Genomic DNA, 18,300 nt, shown 5'->3' with positions numbered 1-18,300 from the left:
TCGATGATAGTTGTTTGATGAAATACATAACGATTAATATTGAATCTCCATCTGCAGCATAGATAATTCAACGAAACTTCTTCTTTTATTTATCAAATTTGTTAGTGAAAACAAAGATCATATTCACACATATGATGAATATTCTTTTGATATTTCTTCAAATATCTCATACTTTTACAAAAACGAAAACAAATAGTCATTATAGATTAAATTTCCAAAATTTTTTGTTCATTAATGTTTTATTTATTGTGATATTTGTGCTAAACAAGTTTGGGACAAAACATGATTTTTTTCATAAATTAAAAAAATTTTGCACCCAAATGTTTTTCTATAAATATTATAAAAAAAATAAACGAAAGGATGAAAATGTGGACTTAAAAGCTTTTTTTGCATAAAGCGTAAAAAAATTGCTTCACTCATTACATTGTTTCGCTTGCTCCGATTTCAAAATAAATTTTATTTTAACATCCAAAAACATACATCATTGAAACCATAGCAGGAAGTGTTTTGACATTTCGCTATTGTCAAAAAATGGACCCATATTTATTGTGTTTTTTGTTCTCAAAAAGTCAATGAAAAGTTCACATTTTTTCAATAAAATAACCTGAAGTGAAATATTTTGCCTCATATTTCTTTTCATATTTTGTCTCCTTTAAAGCAGTGAACTGAATATTATTATTTTCTTTTTCTTTCGGTCAAAATTGAATAACTAAAGAAGAATTTTAAAATTTTTTTCAAGTGGCTTTCGTATTTATTATCATAAATATAACAAAGAAATAAGAATAAAAAGAATTTTTGCGTTCATCTCAAATTCGAATTAAACTTTTGTGAGTGATTTCAATAAATTGAAAATAATTAATCTTTGTGAAACATCTTCTTTTCACAAATCCCTTGACGAGTCGATCCCCAAGATAATCATGAAACTTTTGAATTCAAATTTTTTTTAAATTGAAAAATAAATATTGTTATCATTTTCATTCTTTCAAACATTTCGGTGCGAATATTTCTCTTATTCATCAACAAATAAACACTGAAAAATGAAATGGCACATTGAAGACATCTTCATCTTCATTTTTGCAAAGACATTGGTTTAAGAAACAGTTGGGATGTATTTTGCATATGAATACACAATAATATATCAAAGACAAACAACCTTTGAAAAAACAGCACTCAGAAAAAAGCTATTATTTCAGTAATAATAACCCAATTTAAATGATTGTTCCTTAAATATTTGAATTTAAAAAACATTTTTTTAATATTTGTGTTCTTTTTCTATTAAAGAAACACCTTTTCTTATAATATCTTTTATTTTTTTCGATATCACCGATAATGTGGTTCTATTGGGTCATCAACAGATATTCACAGTCATCAGTCAATTAATAAAAATCAGTCGGACGAAAAGATCAATTTGTCGAATATAAAACTTTATTTTTCATTTCATAAATTGTTATTTACTCGATTTATTTAAGGATTAAATATTCGATTTTTGAAATAATTGGATGAAGACTTTTGCAACAAGTGATTTTTTTATATTTGATACAAAAGGAAAAGTTGTTATGTTGTCAAGATGATTTGTTTCTCGTTTTTGATTTTTCATAAAGCTATTTTGTGGATTTATTCACTCTTTTTCAATTTTAGGAATTTTTAATTTTTGTGAAGATAAATGCAAAGATTTATATTCCACAGAAAAATTCTATTTTTTAAAAAAAATAAAATTCTATTAAGCTGAAAGCTTTTGAAAGAAGTTTTTTTAATATTTTTTCAAATTCCTGAAAAGAATATTACAGCATTTTTCATATTAGCAAAGTTTGATGTACACTCTTTAGCTTCAAACTTAAATATTGTCAATTATTTTTTTTTTTATAATTGAAACGATATCGTATTTGTTATGGATGATTGTTATTGAAAGCATTATTTTTTTAAGAAAATATCAGAAGTTGTCAAAAAATTACTCAAAAAGTGGATTTGTGAAATAATTGTTATGAATTATGAAAGATTCATTTAGAAGAAATTGTTATCAATTCAACCTGTCTGATCCGATAAGTTTATCTCCGATTTCATTGAAATAAACAAATGAGTCTATTTGATGGATAATTTTCCATATTTTTTCCTCATTTTTTCTTTTTTTTTGTCAATTTGGATTGAATACGATTTGAATTCCAATTTTTAAAATATTATCTTTTTTCATTTCTGATATATTCAGATATAATTTGTCACTGAGTTTCAGTTGTGATAAATCAATTGTTTAAATTATTGAATTTCATTTATTTGTTTCATCATTAAGTGATTATCATTTGTTGTTAATAAAATAACTTCCTTTTTGTCTTCAAAAAGCTCTGCAAGATTTTTCTTTCGTATTCTTTAAAAATTGATGTCAATGAATCCTTTCCATTGTTTTCTTTTTTTGAAATTGTTGCAAGATAAATGCTTTAATGACAAATGGATGATCTTGAAAAAACAGATTGAAAATATTATCAAATTGGAATCTTTTTTAACTCGTAAAAACGTGCCATGCATTGATTATACATTTTTGTTATTGATTATAACAATAAATTATTCTTTCTATCTGGAAAAAATTTGTATCAACTCCTGAATTTTCCAGCATCAAAATAAATAAGAAGAAGTCATGTTCCAATTTCATCAAAAATTTATGAATGATTTCTTTAGGACTTGCTTCAATAGAATGAAATCAGATTTCAAAACAAAAGTGGACGGATTCAGAATGTTTTTGTGTCAATAAGATAAAAAGATATATGCATGTGGAAGCTAAAGGATAGAGACTTCAACAGCAATCAAACAACATAAATGCACATTGTTGTCTCCCACACTGGATTTTTCGATGACAAAAAAACAAAATGTTACGCAACCAACAGTATCTGCAAGTGGCGCCTGTAATAAATCAATTAATGATATTGTACCACTGACGGATTTATTTTCAAATTTCGTTTCCAGATGAAACATATCGTTTTTATCAGCTGCGTCGTCAGAATTTAACACATTTGAAAAGCATTTGGTTCAAATAGCCCAGACAAATCCAACTGCAGAGCCCACAGTCATATTTCCATATTTATCAAAGTGGAAAATAAAAAGACTTATCAGAGAAAAGAAAGAAGCAGCAATTCGTGAATGATCCAAATTGATAAAGGACATATGCGTTTCCCTCATGATCGATGGAGGGATAATTGCAAATGAAAAGTGCACCATTATTTCATCCACTATTCATTCAAAAAAATCATCTCCTGGATTTTGGAGTTTTCAACAAGCATGTTATTCTTCTGATGATTTCAAAAATCTTGCTGAAATGTGCATTTCGGAGATTGCAAAATGAAGAGGTGAAGTCAGAAGCATTTGCAGTGATGGTTTGGCAGCTCAAAAAAAAGCGTTTCAAGATTTATCACACGATTCTGATCGTGAAATAGATTTATTGAACTTTCATGTCAAACCTTTTCATGTTTTTTGTTTTAATCATTTAATTAACTTGACAATCACACATTGTTTTCAAGAAGCCCCATTTCTGAAATTAATCAAGGATAATATTATTGAGTTCTCAAAATAATCAAGGAGCTCATCAATGCAACAGATGTTTCCTGCAAAATGCCTAACATTCACACTCACGAGATGGTTGTGCTTGACAGATATTTGCTTGTTCATAAGGAAAAACAGAGAAATTATTTCGGAATCGAAGCATATGGACAGCCAGAGTATCATTGATGTAATGAAAGCTGAAATTATATTATTCACTAAAAAAGTTGCATTTGTTTTTTGAAGATGACAACAGCAAGCTGGGAAATGCTTTTCCAAAAATTCTTGAGGCAATGTCATTTTTCAAAAACTTTCTATAATTAAGCACATTTCGTTTCGATCATTGGGATAAAGCAATTGTCAACGTTTGGATGTGTCTGTTCAACTACACTTTGGAAAGCGAAAGAGGGGATCTAATTGCGCTTGCTTATGCATTAACACCAGAAGGAAAAAATGAACTTATCATTGATGATTTTTGTCGTATGTTTTTTGATTCAGAAGAAACGAGAAAAAAGACAGTTTGTTCAAACATTTGAGTATTCTCTAATTGATAGTTTCTTTCTTCCCCATTTTTGAACTCAATAAACAACATTTCAACTGTTTTCTAGGTAGAGCATCATCATCGTCTATTGACTCATCATCACAGAATAAAGAAACATCCATTGGAAGGTGCTTTAAAAAAGAAAAAGAATCAACAGCTTTTCCATTATCTGTGAGCAGATTTCAAAAGGAATTATCAACGATTTTGAGAGACGAATCATCAACCGAGCATGTCCACCAGAGTTCGAACAAGCAACAAATTGAGGAAGAGCAAGATTCCGTTACATCATCATCGAAGCACATCCAAATAGAAATTGAAGATTTATTATTAATTGTTTCGCAATTTGAACAAAAAGAGGTTTCTTTCTAACATGTACGAGAAGAAGGAATTTTTACAGATAATGACAATGCAGTAGATTATTTTGGACTCATGGAGGCAGAGGAGCAATCAGAAAATTACGAATATGAAGAAATATTAAATGACGAAGCTTCAATCTTTATTGAAACAAGATCTTCTCTCATATCTTCTCGATAAACACTCAGTTAAGAATCAGATAACCATGCAATAGGTGACTTCAACAAAGACGTATTCCATGAAGACGAAGATGATGAGATTTTTGCAGGTTCAAATAAAAAACTTCAAGTCATTCACGAATTTTCAAATGAAAAAGAGAATGAAGCAGTCGATTCAATGAAGATTTCAATTGCATCTTATTGGTATTTCAGAATATTTACGAAATTCAATATATTTATCAATTATTCATAAGGGAAGTTAACCGAGAAAACAAAAGAAAATGATGCATCGTTATTTATAACTCACATTTTTACAGCAACTTCAATTGGTTTTCTCGAGAGTTTCCCTGTAGATTACAGTCATATTTCATCACAGGGTGGAATGGAAACAATTTTTGCTAACATTTGGTTTTGTATTGCAACAGCTCCTTGAAGTGAATCTCCATGTGAACGAGTTTTTTCTTTTCTAAAGCGAATCGTTGGTGATAATAGACAATCGCTTTCTTTTGATTCGTTGAATTCGTTGCTTCTTTTGTGAATAACATTTACAACTCATTCTTTTTGAAATCAAATAATCATCGTTTTCAATTTTTTCACTCACTTCAAATTATTGTGCTATTTTGAATTTCATTTCACCTTTATAAAAAAAACAGTATTCTAAAAATATGTCAATAAGTCTCATCTTAATGTTTGGCAAAACAGAAAAATCAGGATTAACAATCAATGATTCTTCTGAGTTTGAGATTGGTGATCATTGTTGAAATCATATATTTTTTCAGAATATTTATAATTTTAGAATTCGCATTTATCTGCAAAAAATTTTTTTAAAATGTGTGTCAAACGCTTCCAAATAATAGACTTGAGTGATTCTTTTCGAAAACATCCTTTTTTCGAAGTGTTTATTAAGGAGTGAAAATTTCTTTTATTCTCATTTTTCATTTCATAATAATCATTTATTTGTGTGTCACAATTAATCGTTCGTTTATTTCTGACTTTATGTAGCATTTCAAAATTATTCATGCTATCGTTAGGATCTATACCAAAATTGAAAACTTTTCACACTCAATTTGACTTTTGATTTTTCTTATCGTTGATGGTCGTTTGAATAAAAAAGTTATTGAAGACTTATGTATTAGTAAGAATATTTTGTAAAAATGAAAACTCTAGAAATATTTTTTAACAAAAATCAATTATTAATGATTATTTTTCAAATAGATTTTTTTTCAAACAGATTTTTTTAAAGATTTATAAATGTGTGTTTTTATGGATGTTGAAATTTTCATGCGTTTCAACCATCTCTCATATGTTTTCCTCATTCATGATTCTTTTTTATTTATCGTTTCGAATATTGATTGTAATGGTGAGGGAAAAAACCCGCACAAGGGAAAAAACCCGCACATATGACATTTTCTTTAGAATTAATCAGCCAATTTCATATATGTGGAAGATTATTGCATTTTAACTCCTCCGTTAACTTCTTTAAGTCCAGTATTTCGTATTTCAATAAAAAAATCAAAAACAAAATATTTTGATCAAAAGATCAAAAAAGATCAAAATTTTTTGTTTTTGATTTTTTTATTGAAATACGAAATACTGGACTTAAAGAAGTTAACGGAGGAGTTAAAATGCAATAGTCTTCCACATATATGAATTTGGCTGATTAATTCTAAAGAAAATGTCATATGTGCGGGTTTTTTCCCTCACCATAATTTGATTGGATTCTTTTTACCCCAACTCACAAATAAATTACAAAGCTTATTTTATTATCTGAATCACTTACACTTAATAATATTTCAAATAACAAACCCAGTTTTTATACAATTTAAAGAATTTGTACAGTATTTCTGATGATGATAATCATGTTAAATACTCATAAAAATTCTTTTAAAACTTCTTTAAAAGCATATGAATGAAAACAAAACATAACAAATGAAATTTGCTTCAAGATAACAAAACAATTGAATAAACTGTCACATAAAAAGTGTGTTGAAGAAAATCTTATGAAAACAAACTGACTTTTCTTTTAAAAGAAATTTTGTTATCTGCACACATCTATAGTCTTTTCGAAATATTTTTTTTTCAATTAAATTTTAATATTCAAAAAGTGGAGAGATAAGTTTTTGTTAATTTTGTGAACAAATTGGAAAGTTGGATTTAATGTATGTTAACATTATCATATTTATAGAATGACCCAAACAACATTTGGCGTCATAAATAATAATATGCGAATAAATTTTTTTGCAAAACACAGGAAAACAAAAACACAAGTCAAATAAATGATGAAAAAAACCAGATAATGAAAAATTTTGGTTATATTTGTTATTTTCATCTTATAATGTGAATTCAACTGTTTTAATTTCTCTTTTATCGAAGATCCAAATGGCCAATTTCATGTTCTCCAACAACGTTGCAACAACAACACACCTATCTAATCCACGATCGTCTTTTCGTGCAATATAGAATAAAGAAAATGGAGACTGGATTATTAATTTTCGAAGTTTTCTTATTAAAAATCAATGAAAAATCGTAGGTGGATTCTGTGAAATAAGTTTCCGAGTGTACAAAAAATGAAATAGACAGTGACGATTATTGCTATTTTATTCTTTTTTTCGAGGCACACACCTTTTCCAGAACAAACTTCGGGACTTTGTATGTGTCTTTTCCAAAATTTTTGAAATCGATCTGCTTTGAAAAAAAAACCTATTATGATTTATAATGTAGCATTGTTTTTTCATTCACTCTCTTTCAATATGCCAATTGTTTCATTCTTCTCTATTGATTAATATCTCTTCTTCGTTTATGTTAGGGTGACATTTCTAGTGTTTTTGTTTAAAACACATTAAAGAAAATTCTAATGATATTGTTCACAATTTCACTCTGTTATTAAACCTCATTTTAAGTTTTTCTACATGGAACAATTTATATCACAGTTCAAATCATAATGATCATAAAGATAACACCCAATAATTTGAGGTCAATAACGAAAAAGATTTCACTTCTTTCACTCCTTCAATAATTCCATTATCTCCATTTGAATATGATTCTCTTCAGTTCTATTATACAAATAAATCTGTTGCTGAAAGAAATTTGACATTCCCGAATAAAACAGAAGCACTTGTTTTTATTTTTTCACCACAAAAGCTGATGAGATCTTTTGTCGCACTTCCTTCAACATCACATTCAGTTAAAAATCATTTCTTTTTGAATTCTTCATTCTCTTTTATTTCGATGTTAGATTTTGGTGCTTGGCAAGTAGGAAAAGTTACACGGGAGGATAAGAGATCATGTTAAATTGATGGTCGTCTGGTTGCAATTGTTTAAGGATATCACAAAAAATAAAGATTGAAGGAATAAAGAGTGGAGAAAGTCTTGCAGATGGAATTGAAATCAAGATGCTAACAAATTTGAGAATCCCAAGAGAAATATCATTCAGTGATCAATTATCACCTTTGAAGCTGGCTATATTAAGGCTTTCGTTTTTATGGTAAAGCATGCTTATTTATAATAAAAGGATCTTTATTCAATACTGAATTATTTTAGCCACAATTCGAATATGCTGTTGGAGCATGAACATTTGATATCACAAAACCTATTTGAAAAGAATTTGTTTATTATTATTTGACCCTCAATCAGAAGAAATATCAACGAATGAAAATGATCGCTGATGACTTTTTTCATGAATGATAGAACAGTGAATATAGGAAAGAAATGAGAACAAAGAATATTTCACGCTCTCAATCCTAACTATCTATGAAGTTATGATAAAACTTCTCAAGTCACCAGAAACGAATTAGTTCTGATTCACCAAAGCTGATGAATACTATTAAAAGAGTGTATGCTAACGTTTACGTTCGATATTCTCCAACTATCATATTTTCTTTTGAGTTTATCAGCTGAGTAATTGTTGAGTGTTCTTAACGATAAATTCTCACGTTCATCAATTTGCAAAGCTCTTTGAACTCTCCACATTGCTTGCTGTCTCCATGATTTCCTGCAACAGAAGAAACAAATATCGTCTCGCTCTGGTATTTCACAACCCTCAGCAAAAGATCTTCTTCGCCAATAAACGAGTCTGTTGCGCAACCCCATATCGCTAGTTCCTTCACAAACGGAGCTCTGAAGTCCAGCAAGAACTGCTCATCAACAATTTGTGTTTCGATTGAGTGGCATCTCACATACACATCTCTCCCTCTGAACGCAGAGTTGTCTCTAAATGTGATATTCGACAGAACAAAATTCAGAAGCTGCTCAGCTGCTGAGGTTCCTTCCAGAAACAGCCACCCACCTCTTCCTGTGCTCGAGCAGAAACACTCAGAAATCGTGCAAAATGAGCAGTCAAAGTTTCCTCCCTCATTCAACACGCAAAACATCCCTCCTCCCTTTTCGCATTTCAACCCTCCACACTTCTTCATCGTTGTGTTCCGAATCACCATTTTTAATGGCTCATCATTCACATTTCGAATGACGGGAATATCATCTGTTGTGTTCTGGGTAATATCTTCAAATATATTCCACTCAATAACAATATTCTGTTCAATTTCATTGCTTGATTTTTTATCTCCACCTGAGCTCTTTGAAATGCTCAATCCGCTTGCTCCTTCCAGCTCAACATTCTTCATTGTCAGGTTTTTCACATTCAATATCGTTGTTGACAAAACAGAAACAATATCCTGTGAAAAGCTGAGTGATTGTTTTTTCACAAATTCCAATTGAACTGTTCCTCCATCTGCCTCAATCATCCCGTAATTCATTGGTTCTTTTCCACTTTCTTCATCTTTTGTGAACGAGCAGTCTTTCAAAGTCAATAACCCCTCGCTTGAGTCAACATGCATCAAATAATTGACTCAATTTTTGAATGACGGGGGTATCTCAAAGTTTATCAGTTCGAAATTTGCAACGCTCTGTATCATCGTTGCTTCTTCTTCTGCTCCTTCAAGTGAAGATCTGCTTTCCAAAGGGCACATGTTGCTGTTGTTCGAATTTATTTCAGCAAAGCTAAGTTTCAAACATATCGTAGAGCTCTTTTCTCCATGATTCAATTGTTTCTTTTGAATTTGTAAAATTATTAGTGATTATTCTCATTGAATATTAATTGATAAACACAGATAATAATTAATAAAAACAACGTCGATATTGAAAAAATACATTAACGAAAGCAATAATATTGAATTATAAACTGCAAACAATAAATTTTGTTTTTTTTTTTAATGAATTTAGAGAAAGTCCACCCTGGGAGGCTGATTCTGGACCCAAAGCCTTCAAGTGATTGTGCTGGACCGGTCACAGCACAATCTCAGGACGGAATCAGCCTTGCCCCATTTTTGCGCAATAGCAAAAAAAAGGGTACTCAAATCACAATGTGAAACACATGTTGATCTGAGCTTGAGCAGTGGACATTTCAGAAAACTCATTAAAAAGCAAACAAAATTCAAAAAAACACAACAAAAATTCTCACATATCATTGGCTGGATTAAAGAACAATTATTTATCAAGCTTTTCTGTTTTTTAAGACATTTTTTCGTGAAAGTTAAAAGTGATATGGAGTTTGTTTAATGATTAAACACTGTTGATGTTCTTTTTGGACGCTCATCTCTATCTCTTTTTTATCAAAATGATGTTGCAAATGTTTATTTTGAATTGAAAGGAGATGAAACAGAGTGAAATACTTTATCTCCGTGCTTTCGTAAAAATAAATATGTTTTTAAAGAATTAACTGCTATTTTCTTCCACAGTATTTTGGTTGATCCACTGTACCTGCATTTTTGCGAATGTGAAAAATATAATTCAGAAAATGATCAAAAATATTTTGAATTATCAAAAACAAAAAATAAATGTTGCACACTTCATAAAACAACGGAAAGTTTTGGTGCAATTGTTTTTATCCTCGTCTTTGTGGAATGGAGTGTGACTTGAATTTCGTTCAAAGAACTCAATAAGTTCGTCGATGTTGTTTATAACCGAATTGTTATCCAATTTATAATTGACACATTGAGAAAGATGTCAGAACTCTCCGTAGCACTCACATTTTCCGTGTTTTTCGCAATAGAATGATAATGAGGTTTCTTTTCCTTTGCAAACGTTGAGTCATTCGAAAGAAGAAAGTGCATCAGTTAAGAATTACGAAGATGTGATCCTGTATTACATATAAATCGAAAAACTTTTTTTTTCTAAAATCGAATTCGAAAAAACTTGTTGAAGATATTCAATAGTGAATTTGTAATCATGCGACAAAGTATTTGAAAAAAAATTGAAAATATGTTTTTTTTTTGCTCTTGTTGTTATCAGCAAAGTGAACAATCACACAAAAATGAGAAACTTCATCTTTGTTGTAGAAATCTTCACTTGTTTGGTTCCTTCTCATTGGCAAAGACCAGTTTTCTTTGTCATCGAACAATAAAAGAGTTTCATCCTGTGTAAATTTATTTTTCAGATGTAGAAAGTATTGTTGTTGATTATTGGCCAATATGCTGTGTTTTTCTATTTTGTCGTTTCGTTGCTTTCTCTTTATTGTTAAGTTGTTCAGATCGTTGGAGTAAATGCTCTTCATTTTTTTTTAATGAAGAGTATGCTTCACATAAATCACAAACGTCAGTCTTCCTTCTTGCTCTTTTGAGATGGAGAGTTTTTTTGTCGAATTGACTTTTTGATATTTTGATATTTGTTTCTTTTTTCAGCTTCTTTAACAATTCTGTTTTTGTCGTGTTGATGATTCTGATAGGTTGCTTTGAACATTGAGGATTTTCTTGCTCATGAAAAGAAATAACAATTTTTCCTAATTCTCTGACGTTTGTGTTGTTTTCTGAATGTCAAGTCGAAAATGATTGTTTTGAAGAATCGATTAATGCATTTTGAACATGTTTGGAAATGTTATTCAGTGAACCTATTCCTGAATGACTATCTGTGGAATATAAAAGGATGATGTGATGAAACTTGGAATGGACAGATTACTATCAGTTTCCTGAAAGATGGTCATTGAATTTTGTCTTGTCACGTTGTCAAGTGAATTATTTGCATGTGGCGAATCATTTTTAGAGAGCAAAATGGAATTGTTATCTCTTGTTTGACTCATGGAAATGGAAATGTTTTTTGGTGAATGATTGTTTCTATGAATTGATTTAAATTTTTGGATGAAGCATTTTCGGGAGCATTTGTGTCATTTCGATTTGTTTAGGAAAAATGAACATGCTTATTGATAAATGAAATGCATGCAAAATTGTCTCTATTTTCATCTGAAGTGTTGTATGATATTTATTGTGATGATAAAGAGAAGGACGTTGATGAAACGTGAGGATAATGAAATGGTTTGATTGTCAAAGTTGATTCGTCAGATGATATATTTGTTTGTAAAGTGAAGTTTTGAGATGTCAAATGATGTGGCTGAAGTGATTGAACTTTATTTTCCCCTCCCTCTTCATTGTTCACTTGATAAGAAACATCGTCATGAAATGAGTGAGAGTTATGACAGATGAAAGAGTGACAAGAATCGCTTGAAAAATGAAAGTCAAACAAATTATGTGATAAAATGTCTGTCACGACTTCGTCAACATTATTGTCAACTTTCACGTACACTGAAAGGATAGGATGTGATCTCATATTTGATTGAGCCTCCATCACGTCTATTACGCAATCGTGAATGGGTGTTACAGCTTCATCGTTGCATATGAACCATTCACTTGAATTTTGTGTTGGTATATTGGAACACTTTCCACTTCGGCACATTGGGTCAAAATGCTTATGTTCGTTGACTCCCTGATAGAAAAGCTGTGCTATCAAAATGTATTTTCATACACTTCCTTCACAGCTTTCACAGACCTGCAAAGAATCACCTCCTTTGAAAAATGACAAATATTCAGAAATTTTGTATCTTCCATTTCTATCATTTTTTCCTGGTTCCATAGTCATTGATAGAATTCGAGGGAATTGTTCCATTTTCATGTGAGCATATTGAAAAGTTTCTGACTGACAGTGCTCACAGAAAGCGTATCTGTTGTTCTGGTTCTCTTTTCCCATTTTGAATGTAGCATTAAATGCTTCTGTGCAACTGGATCCAATGAGTCGAATAATAGGTGTTGACTCACTTGGACCATTCATAACGCAATGACATTTTGAGCATTGCATCGGAAAAGATAAGATAGCATTCAGTGATTTTTCAAAGTTTGGAAGAGTTATTGTAATATCTTTGCATCAATAAAAGAAAGTTTCAAAAAATTTTTGATGCGTTCCTTCTCTGAGTTAATGCCTTTTTTCAAATTGTCGCAAATAAGATTGAGACCATTTTTGTTTTGATAAAGAATGATTTGTTTTGTTGACTGCAGTTTCATTTGTTTCGAGTTGAAAAAGATTTGAAAAATAAGAATACATTGTTCCATTTCTGATTGACAAATCCGGGCATTGAATAAAAATAACACAAAAATTAGAATTTGAGAGGCAATGTAACAACTGTTTCCCAGATTTTTTAACCTTGAAAAAATAGCTCCATCAAATTTCTTGTGCTCATGTGAAGAATGAATGTTGTCAAAACGATTTGATTCATTCATCTGATTATTGAATGTGCTTGAAATTGGAACGCAATCACTGTTGTTGATTATGTCTATTTCAATATCCACAGATGAATCAAAATCTTGAATATCAGTCATCTCAATATCCTCCTCCATATTTGAGTTTTCTTCAAACAAGCAAGCTTGTTCATTGATGGTAAGATTTTGTGAGTCAATACAACTTTGTTCATTCGTTTCATTAAAATTTACCAGATGAGTTTAGGATTCTCCATTTTCAATTGTTTCAGGAATGAAGGATTCATTGGTTTCGCTATTATTCAATTCGCAATCACTGTCGTTCTGAAAATAATGCTCAAGCGTGTCAACGTCTTCTTCGATATCTTCCTCTCCATTTCTGATTGCAAAACTGTCGTAGATAGTCGCTGGTGATTAAATTTTTGGCATAGGTGTATTTAAGGTCCTTTTCCAATTCTTGATTATTCTTTAAAACATTATGATAAATAAAAAGTATAATTAATAATAAAACATTTGTATGGACTGGAATTTTGAAATTCTTTTTGATCCTTGAGAAAAAACTATTTTTAAAAATCACCCATAAATATGAGTATTTTTTCAAATTTTTAATAAAAATTGATAATTTTGAAACAAAAAGTAGATGAAAGGTCATAAATTGTTATATTAACCTTTTATATCAAGGAATTTTAGAGAAATAAAACATAAAAAAAAATAAATTAAAAAATTAAAATATTTTGATCAATCCCACAATTAAATTTTTAATATCCAAAAAATAAGAAATTAGTTTCTTTCGTCGTGAATTGAACCTCCGCTTGCGAACATATAACAAATCATATATATAAATATAGTTTAAAAGTGTGTGATGAATAATAATTAATATCTCATTCAAATTTTTATGAATTTTGTTTATGATTTTAAGGATGATTCTTTTAGTGCAGCTGTTGGTTATACGCCATAAACCACGGTGATATTGATAAAGAAGCATTTTACAAAGTGTGCGAAACATTCATATCATTAATAAACACTGTTTCATTAAAATTTTTGACAAAACTCATAAAATATTATTTATTTTATTCTTAAAAAGGATAGATGTTATATGGTATAGCCGATTTGAGTGAAAATTATACAAAAATAGCGCAAGGTTAAAAAGAAATGATGTTCGTTGGGATTATTATTCCATCTTGTTTTAGAAGAACAATCGCATCAGTGATCGAATCAAACACTCAAAATGGCGAATTGTATATGAAGAACTGCGCAATGAGTGTGGCAGGAGGAAAGCAAAACACAATTACATTTTTCTTAATCAAATCGACAGAAATGATGGTTGAGCTGGAGTTTGTCACGATTTCAGATGTGAAATCAACAGTCTCGTTATTTTCGTTCTCTCTTTCATCAGCAAATATTAATGAACAGGAATACAAGGTGAAACTTTTAAATTGTTCGCTGCAAAGATTGGAGATTGATGGAAGTGGAGAAGCAGCCGTGTTTGGAGAGAGTGTTGGAGTTGGATTGGTAATGAAGGGAAGTTTAATTGAAGGGGCATTATCAGAAAAGAGCAAAGAAGGAGGAGCACTGAAGATACTGTTGGAAGAGGGAGGATATGTGACAATTGAAAATAGTTCATTTACTGGATGTGTTTGTGAGAATATGAGCGAGGGAGGAAAAGGAGGAGGGATATATCTGGATTGCAGTCTGAATGAAGAAGGATTTCAACTTTCATCGATATCGTTTTCAGGATGCTCAGCAACAGTTGGGAAGAACATGTTTGTGAAGAGCAGCAATCTGGTGAACAGTGTGAATGAACAACGATTTGCATTTGATTGCGCAGGATTCAAGGAGGATGGAAATGCATTTGTTGGGGAAGATGGAAAATATGGGGAAATGGATCTTCGAGTGTTTCTTGTTGAACTGAAGTGGATAGAGGTGCCTGTGTCGACTGGTGGGCATGACACAATGGGGTGTTGAAGCGATGAATTTCCTTGTTATTCGATTGTTCATAGTCTTTTGCATCTGTCATCATAACGTGTTCGTCTGATTTTCATTGTGGCAAAGAGCATGATTGAAGGAGAGATAAATCTGAAGGAAATGAGTTTGAATTCGAAGAACAGAGAGATGTGTGAAGTTGAAGTGGAATCAGAGATTCCAAGATCAAAAGAGGCGTTGATAACAACAGCAGGAACAGTCTCAACGCTGAGAGTGAACTTTGTGTTTGATCCGTTTTTCAACTCTTTTCACGAATCACTGATATCACCAGAAGGAGGAATTCTTGAAATTATGAATTGTTCATTTGACTCAAAGCAATCGAATGAAGGAGGAAATGTTAATTTTGCAAATATTCCATTTCACATTTTTGATATGGCAAAAGGAGAATTACAACTTATGGAATTCAAAGTGAAAAATCTAATACTTCGTGAATCAGCTTTGTATCTTTCTTCTCCACTTCCATCAGTTATTTATTTATTAACAATATCCAATTCAACAATTAAAACTTCTCTGATTGATATTAATGAATGTGGACAGTCGAATATGGACAGATTGAAGGCTGAAAATACAACAGTTGAAGGAAATGAAGAATCATTTATATCTTGCCTATCAATGAAAAAGACGATGCAGTTAACCAATTGCACAATGGGCGGAGTCAGTTCAAACAATACAAAATGGAAATTGATGAAATTGGAGAATTGTTTGGATGTGAAAATGGACAGTTGCATTTTCGATGGGAGTTCAAAGGAAAGAAATGAAAAGAATTTGAATGTTGAAGAAGAAGAGATGTGCAGATGGGATGGATCTCTTGTGGATGTTGTGAAGAGTTCAGTGATGATGAAAGATACAACAATCTCGAATTCACCAGAAGGTGGAATAACAATGAGCGGAGGAAATATGAATATTGAGAAAGGAGAATTTATGAACAATAATCCATCAATTGAAGGATATCCATCACTGAGAAGAAATATCATCTGCTCAGATTCAGGAACATTGAATGTGATGAGTTTGAAAGGAGGAGATGGATTGGAGAGAAACACTTCACTTTGGATGTTGAATGATGGGTGCAGTTTTGAAGGGATTGCTTCAGAAAGGGATTCATCGTTCTTCATTCCTGTGTTGAAGAGTGTGGAAGCAAAAGAAGAAGCAAACAGAATGGAGCTGACATTCAAAGGAATGCTTCTTGTTCCATGCAATCTGTCGTTCTCAGTTGTGAAGAGAAAGGGAGAAGAGAAAGAAATTGAACATTATGATTTTGATTCAAATGGATTCTTATCGGAAATAGAAGTTGAAGGAAGTGTGACAAAAGATCTCATTAGCAATTGTGGAGATGAAATCGAGGTGAGTGTGCATATTTTATTTGGAAATGCAGAATCTCCTTCATCAACACATACATTTATTTTGAAGAATGCAAGTCAAATTGATGCAAAAGTTGACGAAAGAATCGTGGAAGGTGGAAACAAAGAAATGTCCATATGGCAGATTGTTGTTGTAATATTGGTTGTGATGTTTCTAATTGTTCTTTTTGTTTCGATTGTATTCATTATTCCATGGAAGAAAGTTAAGAATGAAGAAGAAGATCTGAGAGAGGTTGTGAATGACACAGTGAAAAAAGATCTGAAGCTGATTGAGATTGTGACAACGAAGATGTCACCAAAAGAGCGATGAAAGAAAGAAAGAAATAGAGAGAGAGAGGAGGAGGAGAAAAAGAAGAAGAAGAAGAAGAAGAAGAATATAAAGAATTTGATGAAGAAGAAATTTCGTATGAAGAAGGAGAAGGAGAAAAGGAAGAAAAAGAGGAAGAGGAAGAGAAGAGAGAGGTGGTGCATGTGGCGGAAGGGGAGGTGGAGAAAATGAAAGGGATTGGTCAGCAAGCTCAGGAGTTGCCGAGCAGCCTGGCAAAGGATTGTCTAAGCACAAAGATTCGCATTCTGTTGTTGAAGCAACCGAAGTGGCAAAGAAGAGGAGGAAGAGGAGGAAGAATTAGATAACAATAGCGTTGCACTTTTGACCAAACCAGGCCCATCCCCTTCGCGTCCGATGTCTGTCTCTGCTTTGGCTTCTGCATCTGTCTCTGCCCCTGTTTCTGCTGCTAGCGTGCTCACAAACTGTGGGTTGTCCTTCGGAAAAGGAGAGGGCGGAAGAGATTCCTTCTCAAACCGATACTCGCTCGCAAACAGCTGCTCTGCAGGTACAATTATGCTCATCCGCTTCGCTTTGTTCCTGGGGGAACAAGACGATGCATCCGTCTCAGTTCCGTGTGAATGATCATCAGAGCAGTTGTGCCTGCGATGCTGCCTGCTGACTCCCTCTGAATGATGATGATGCTGATTAGATGACAGTTGTGACTGCTGCCGAGATTGTTGTTGAGGTTGTTTCTGCAGCATTTGCTGGGACTTGTGGTGCTGTTTGCTGCCTTGATTGCTGCGATAGATGTGGTGATGGTGGTGATGAAGATGATGACATTCTTAATGAGTGCGTGCTTGTCCGTTGCCTTTATTCATTTTCGTCGTCGATATCAATTTCTCTTTCTGTGGTGATGGACCTGTTCCAGTTTCTGTTTCATGTAGCTGTTGTGTTGCTTTCAGAGTGCGTTGTTCGCATGAACAAGTCAAAGAAGAAGAAGAAGATGATGATGATGAGGAGGAGGAGGAGGAGTGATGCAATTTTTGAATAAGGAAATAAAGTTGACTGAGTTCATGGTTATCATTGAATTTACAAAATTTTTGTTATTATTATTAAATGATCCAACAATTGAAACATCTGTTTGATAGAATATACCTTGAAAAAGAGCACATGGTATGCGTTCAATGAAATAACAATTTTCATTTTGGAGTGAAAGAAACTGTTTTCACAATTTTTATTAACATTTTTAAATTTAGTTAAAATGTATTGATATTTCAAATCGATTCATTTTATAAATAAAAAAACTACAAATATATGAAAAGTTACTTTTAATGAACAAAAAGAAAACAATTATCTTCGGAATTTTTCCGAAAAAAGCAATAAATTGAAAATGAATAAATCATAACATATCAAATGAACTTAATAAAAGTTCTAATCTTCTAAAAAAATATTCATTATCAATAGTGATCGTTCATCAATGCTTATTTGAGAAGAAAACCAATGAATATTAACAAAAACATCCTTTGAAATTCAATGATGCTATGAAAAAGCAGTTCGAGTGAATTTCAACATGGTATCACCTGCTTATAAAAGTTTAAATATA

At 31.6% G+C, this 18,300-nt stretch overlaps 5 protein-coding genes across 5 annotated transcripts; 3 read left to right on the top strand and 2 right to left on the bottom strand.

Moving 5' to 3' along the window:
• Positions 1 to 3,893: 3,893 nt before the first annotated feature.
• MONOS_14731 (uncharacterized protein) lies at positions 3,894 to 4,432 on the top strand (the record flags this gene model as incomplete). Its single annotated transcript, XM_067867559.1, has 2 exons — positions 3,894 to 4,002; positions 4,131 to 4,432. The coding sequence occupies 2 exons, from the start codon at positions 3,894 to 3,896 to the stop codon at positions 4,430 to 4,432; spliced, it is 411 nt and encodes a 136-aa protein (XP_067728065.1).
• A 4,057-nt stretch (positions 4,433 to 8,489) lies between these two features.
• Positions 8,490 to 9,407, bottom strand: MONOS_16103 (uncharacterized protein; the record flags this gene model as incomplete). The annotated part of the gene is made up of 1 exon (XM_067869016.1): positions 8,490 to 9,407. One exon carries the CDS (start codon positions 9,405 to 9,407, stop codon positions 8,490 to 8,492), a length of 918 nt encoding a protein of 305 aa, XP_067728064.1.
• A 4,998-nt stretch (positions 9,408 to 14,405) lies between these two features.
• MONOS_15839 (uncharacterized protein) lies at positions 14,406 to 15,053 on the top strand (the record flags this gene model as incomplete). Its single annotated transcript, XM_067868740.1, has 1 exon — positions 14,406 to 15,053. The coding sequence occupies one exon, from the start codon at positions 14,406 to 14,408 to the stop codon at positions 15,051 to 15,053; it is 648 nt and encodes a 215-aa protein (XP_067728063.1).
• A 90-nt stretch (positions 15,054 to 15,143) lies between these two features.
• Positions 15,144 to 16,776, top strand: MONOS_15840 (uncharacterized protein; the record flags this gene model as incomplete). The annotated part of the gene is made up of 1 exon (XM_067868742.1): positions 15,144 to 16,776. The coding sequence occupies one exon, from the start codon at positions 15,144 to 15,146 to the stop codon at positions 16,737 to 16,739; it is 1,596 nt and encodes a 531-aa protein (XP_067728062.1). The 3' UTR covers positions 16,740 to 16,776.
• Positions 16,777 to 16,981: 205 nt separating this feature from the next.
• On the bottom strand, positions 16,982 to 17,458 carry MONOS_15841 (uncharacterized protein; the record flags this gene model as incomplete). The annotated part of the gene is made up of 1 exon (XM_067868743.1): positions 16,982 to 17,458. One exon carries the CDS (start codon positions 17,456 to 17,458, stop codon positions 16,982 to 16,984), a length of 477 nt encoding a protein of 158 aa, XP_067728061.1.
• Positions 17,459 to 18,300: the final 842 nt, after the last annotated feature.

This window comes from Monocercomonoides exilis, assembly GCF_001643675.1.
Source record: "Monocercomonoides exilis strain PA203 chromosome Unknown scaffold20-1493094, whole genome shotgun sequence".
Classification (NCBI taxonomy): domain Eukaryota; phylum Preaxostyla; order Oxymonadida; family Polymastigidae; genus Monocercomonoides; species Monocercomonoides exilis.
Note: the sequence above shows the minus strand (reverse complement) of the source record. Positions and strands in the feature narration are given on the sequence as shown.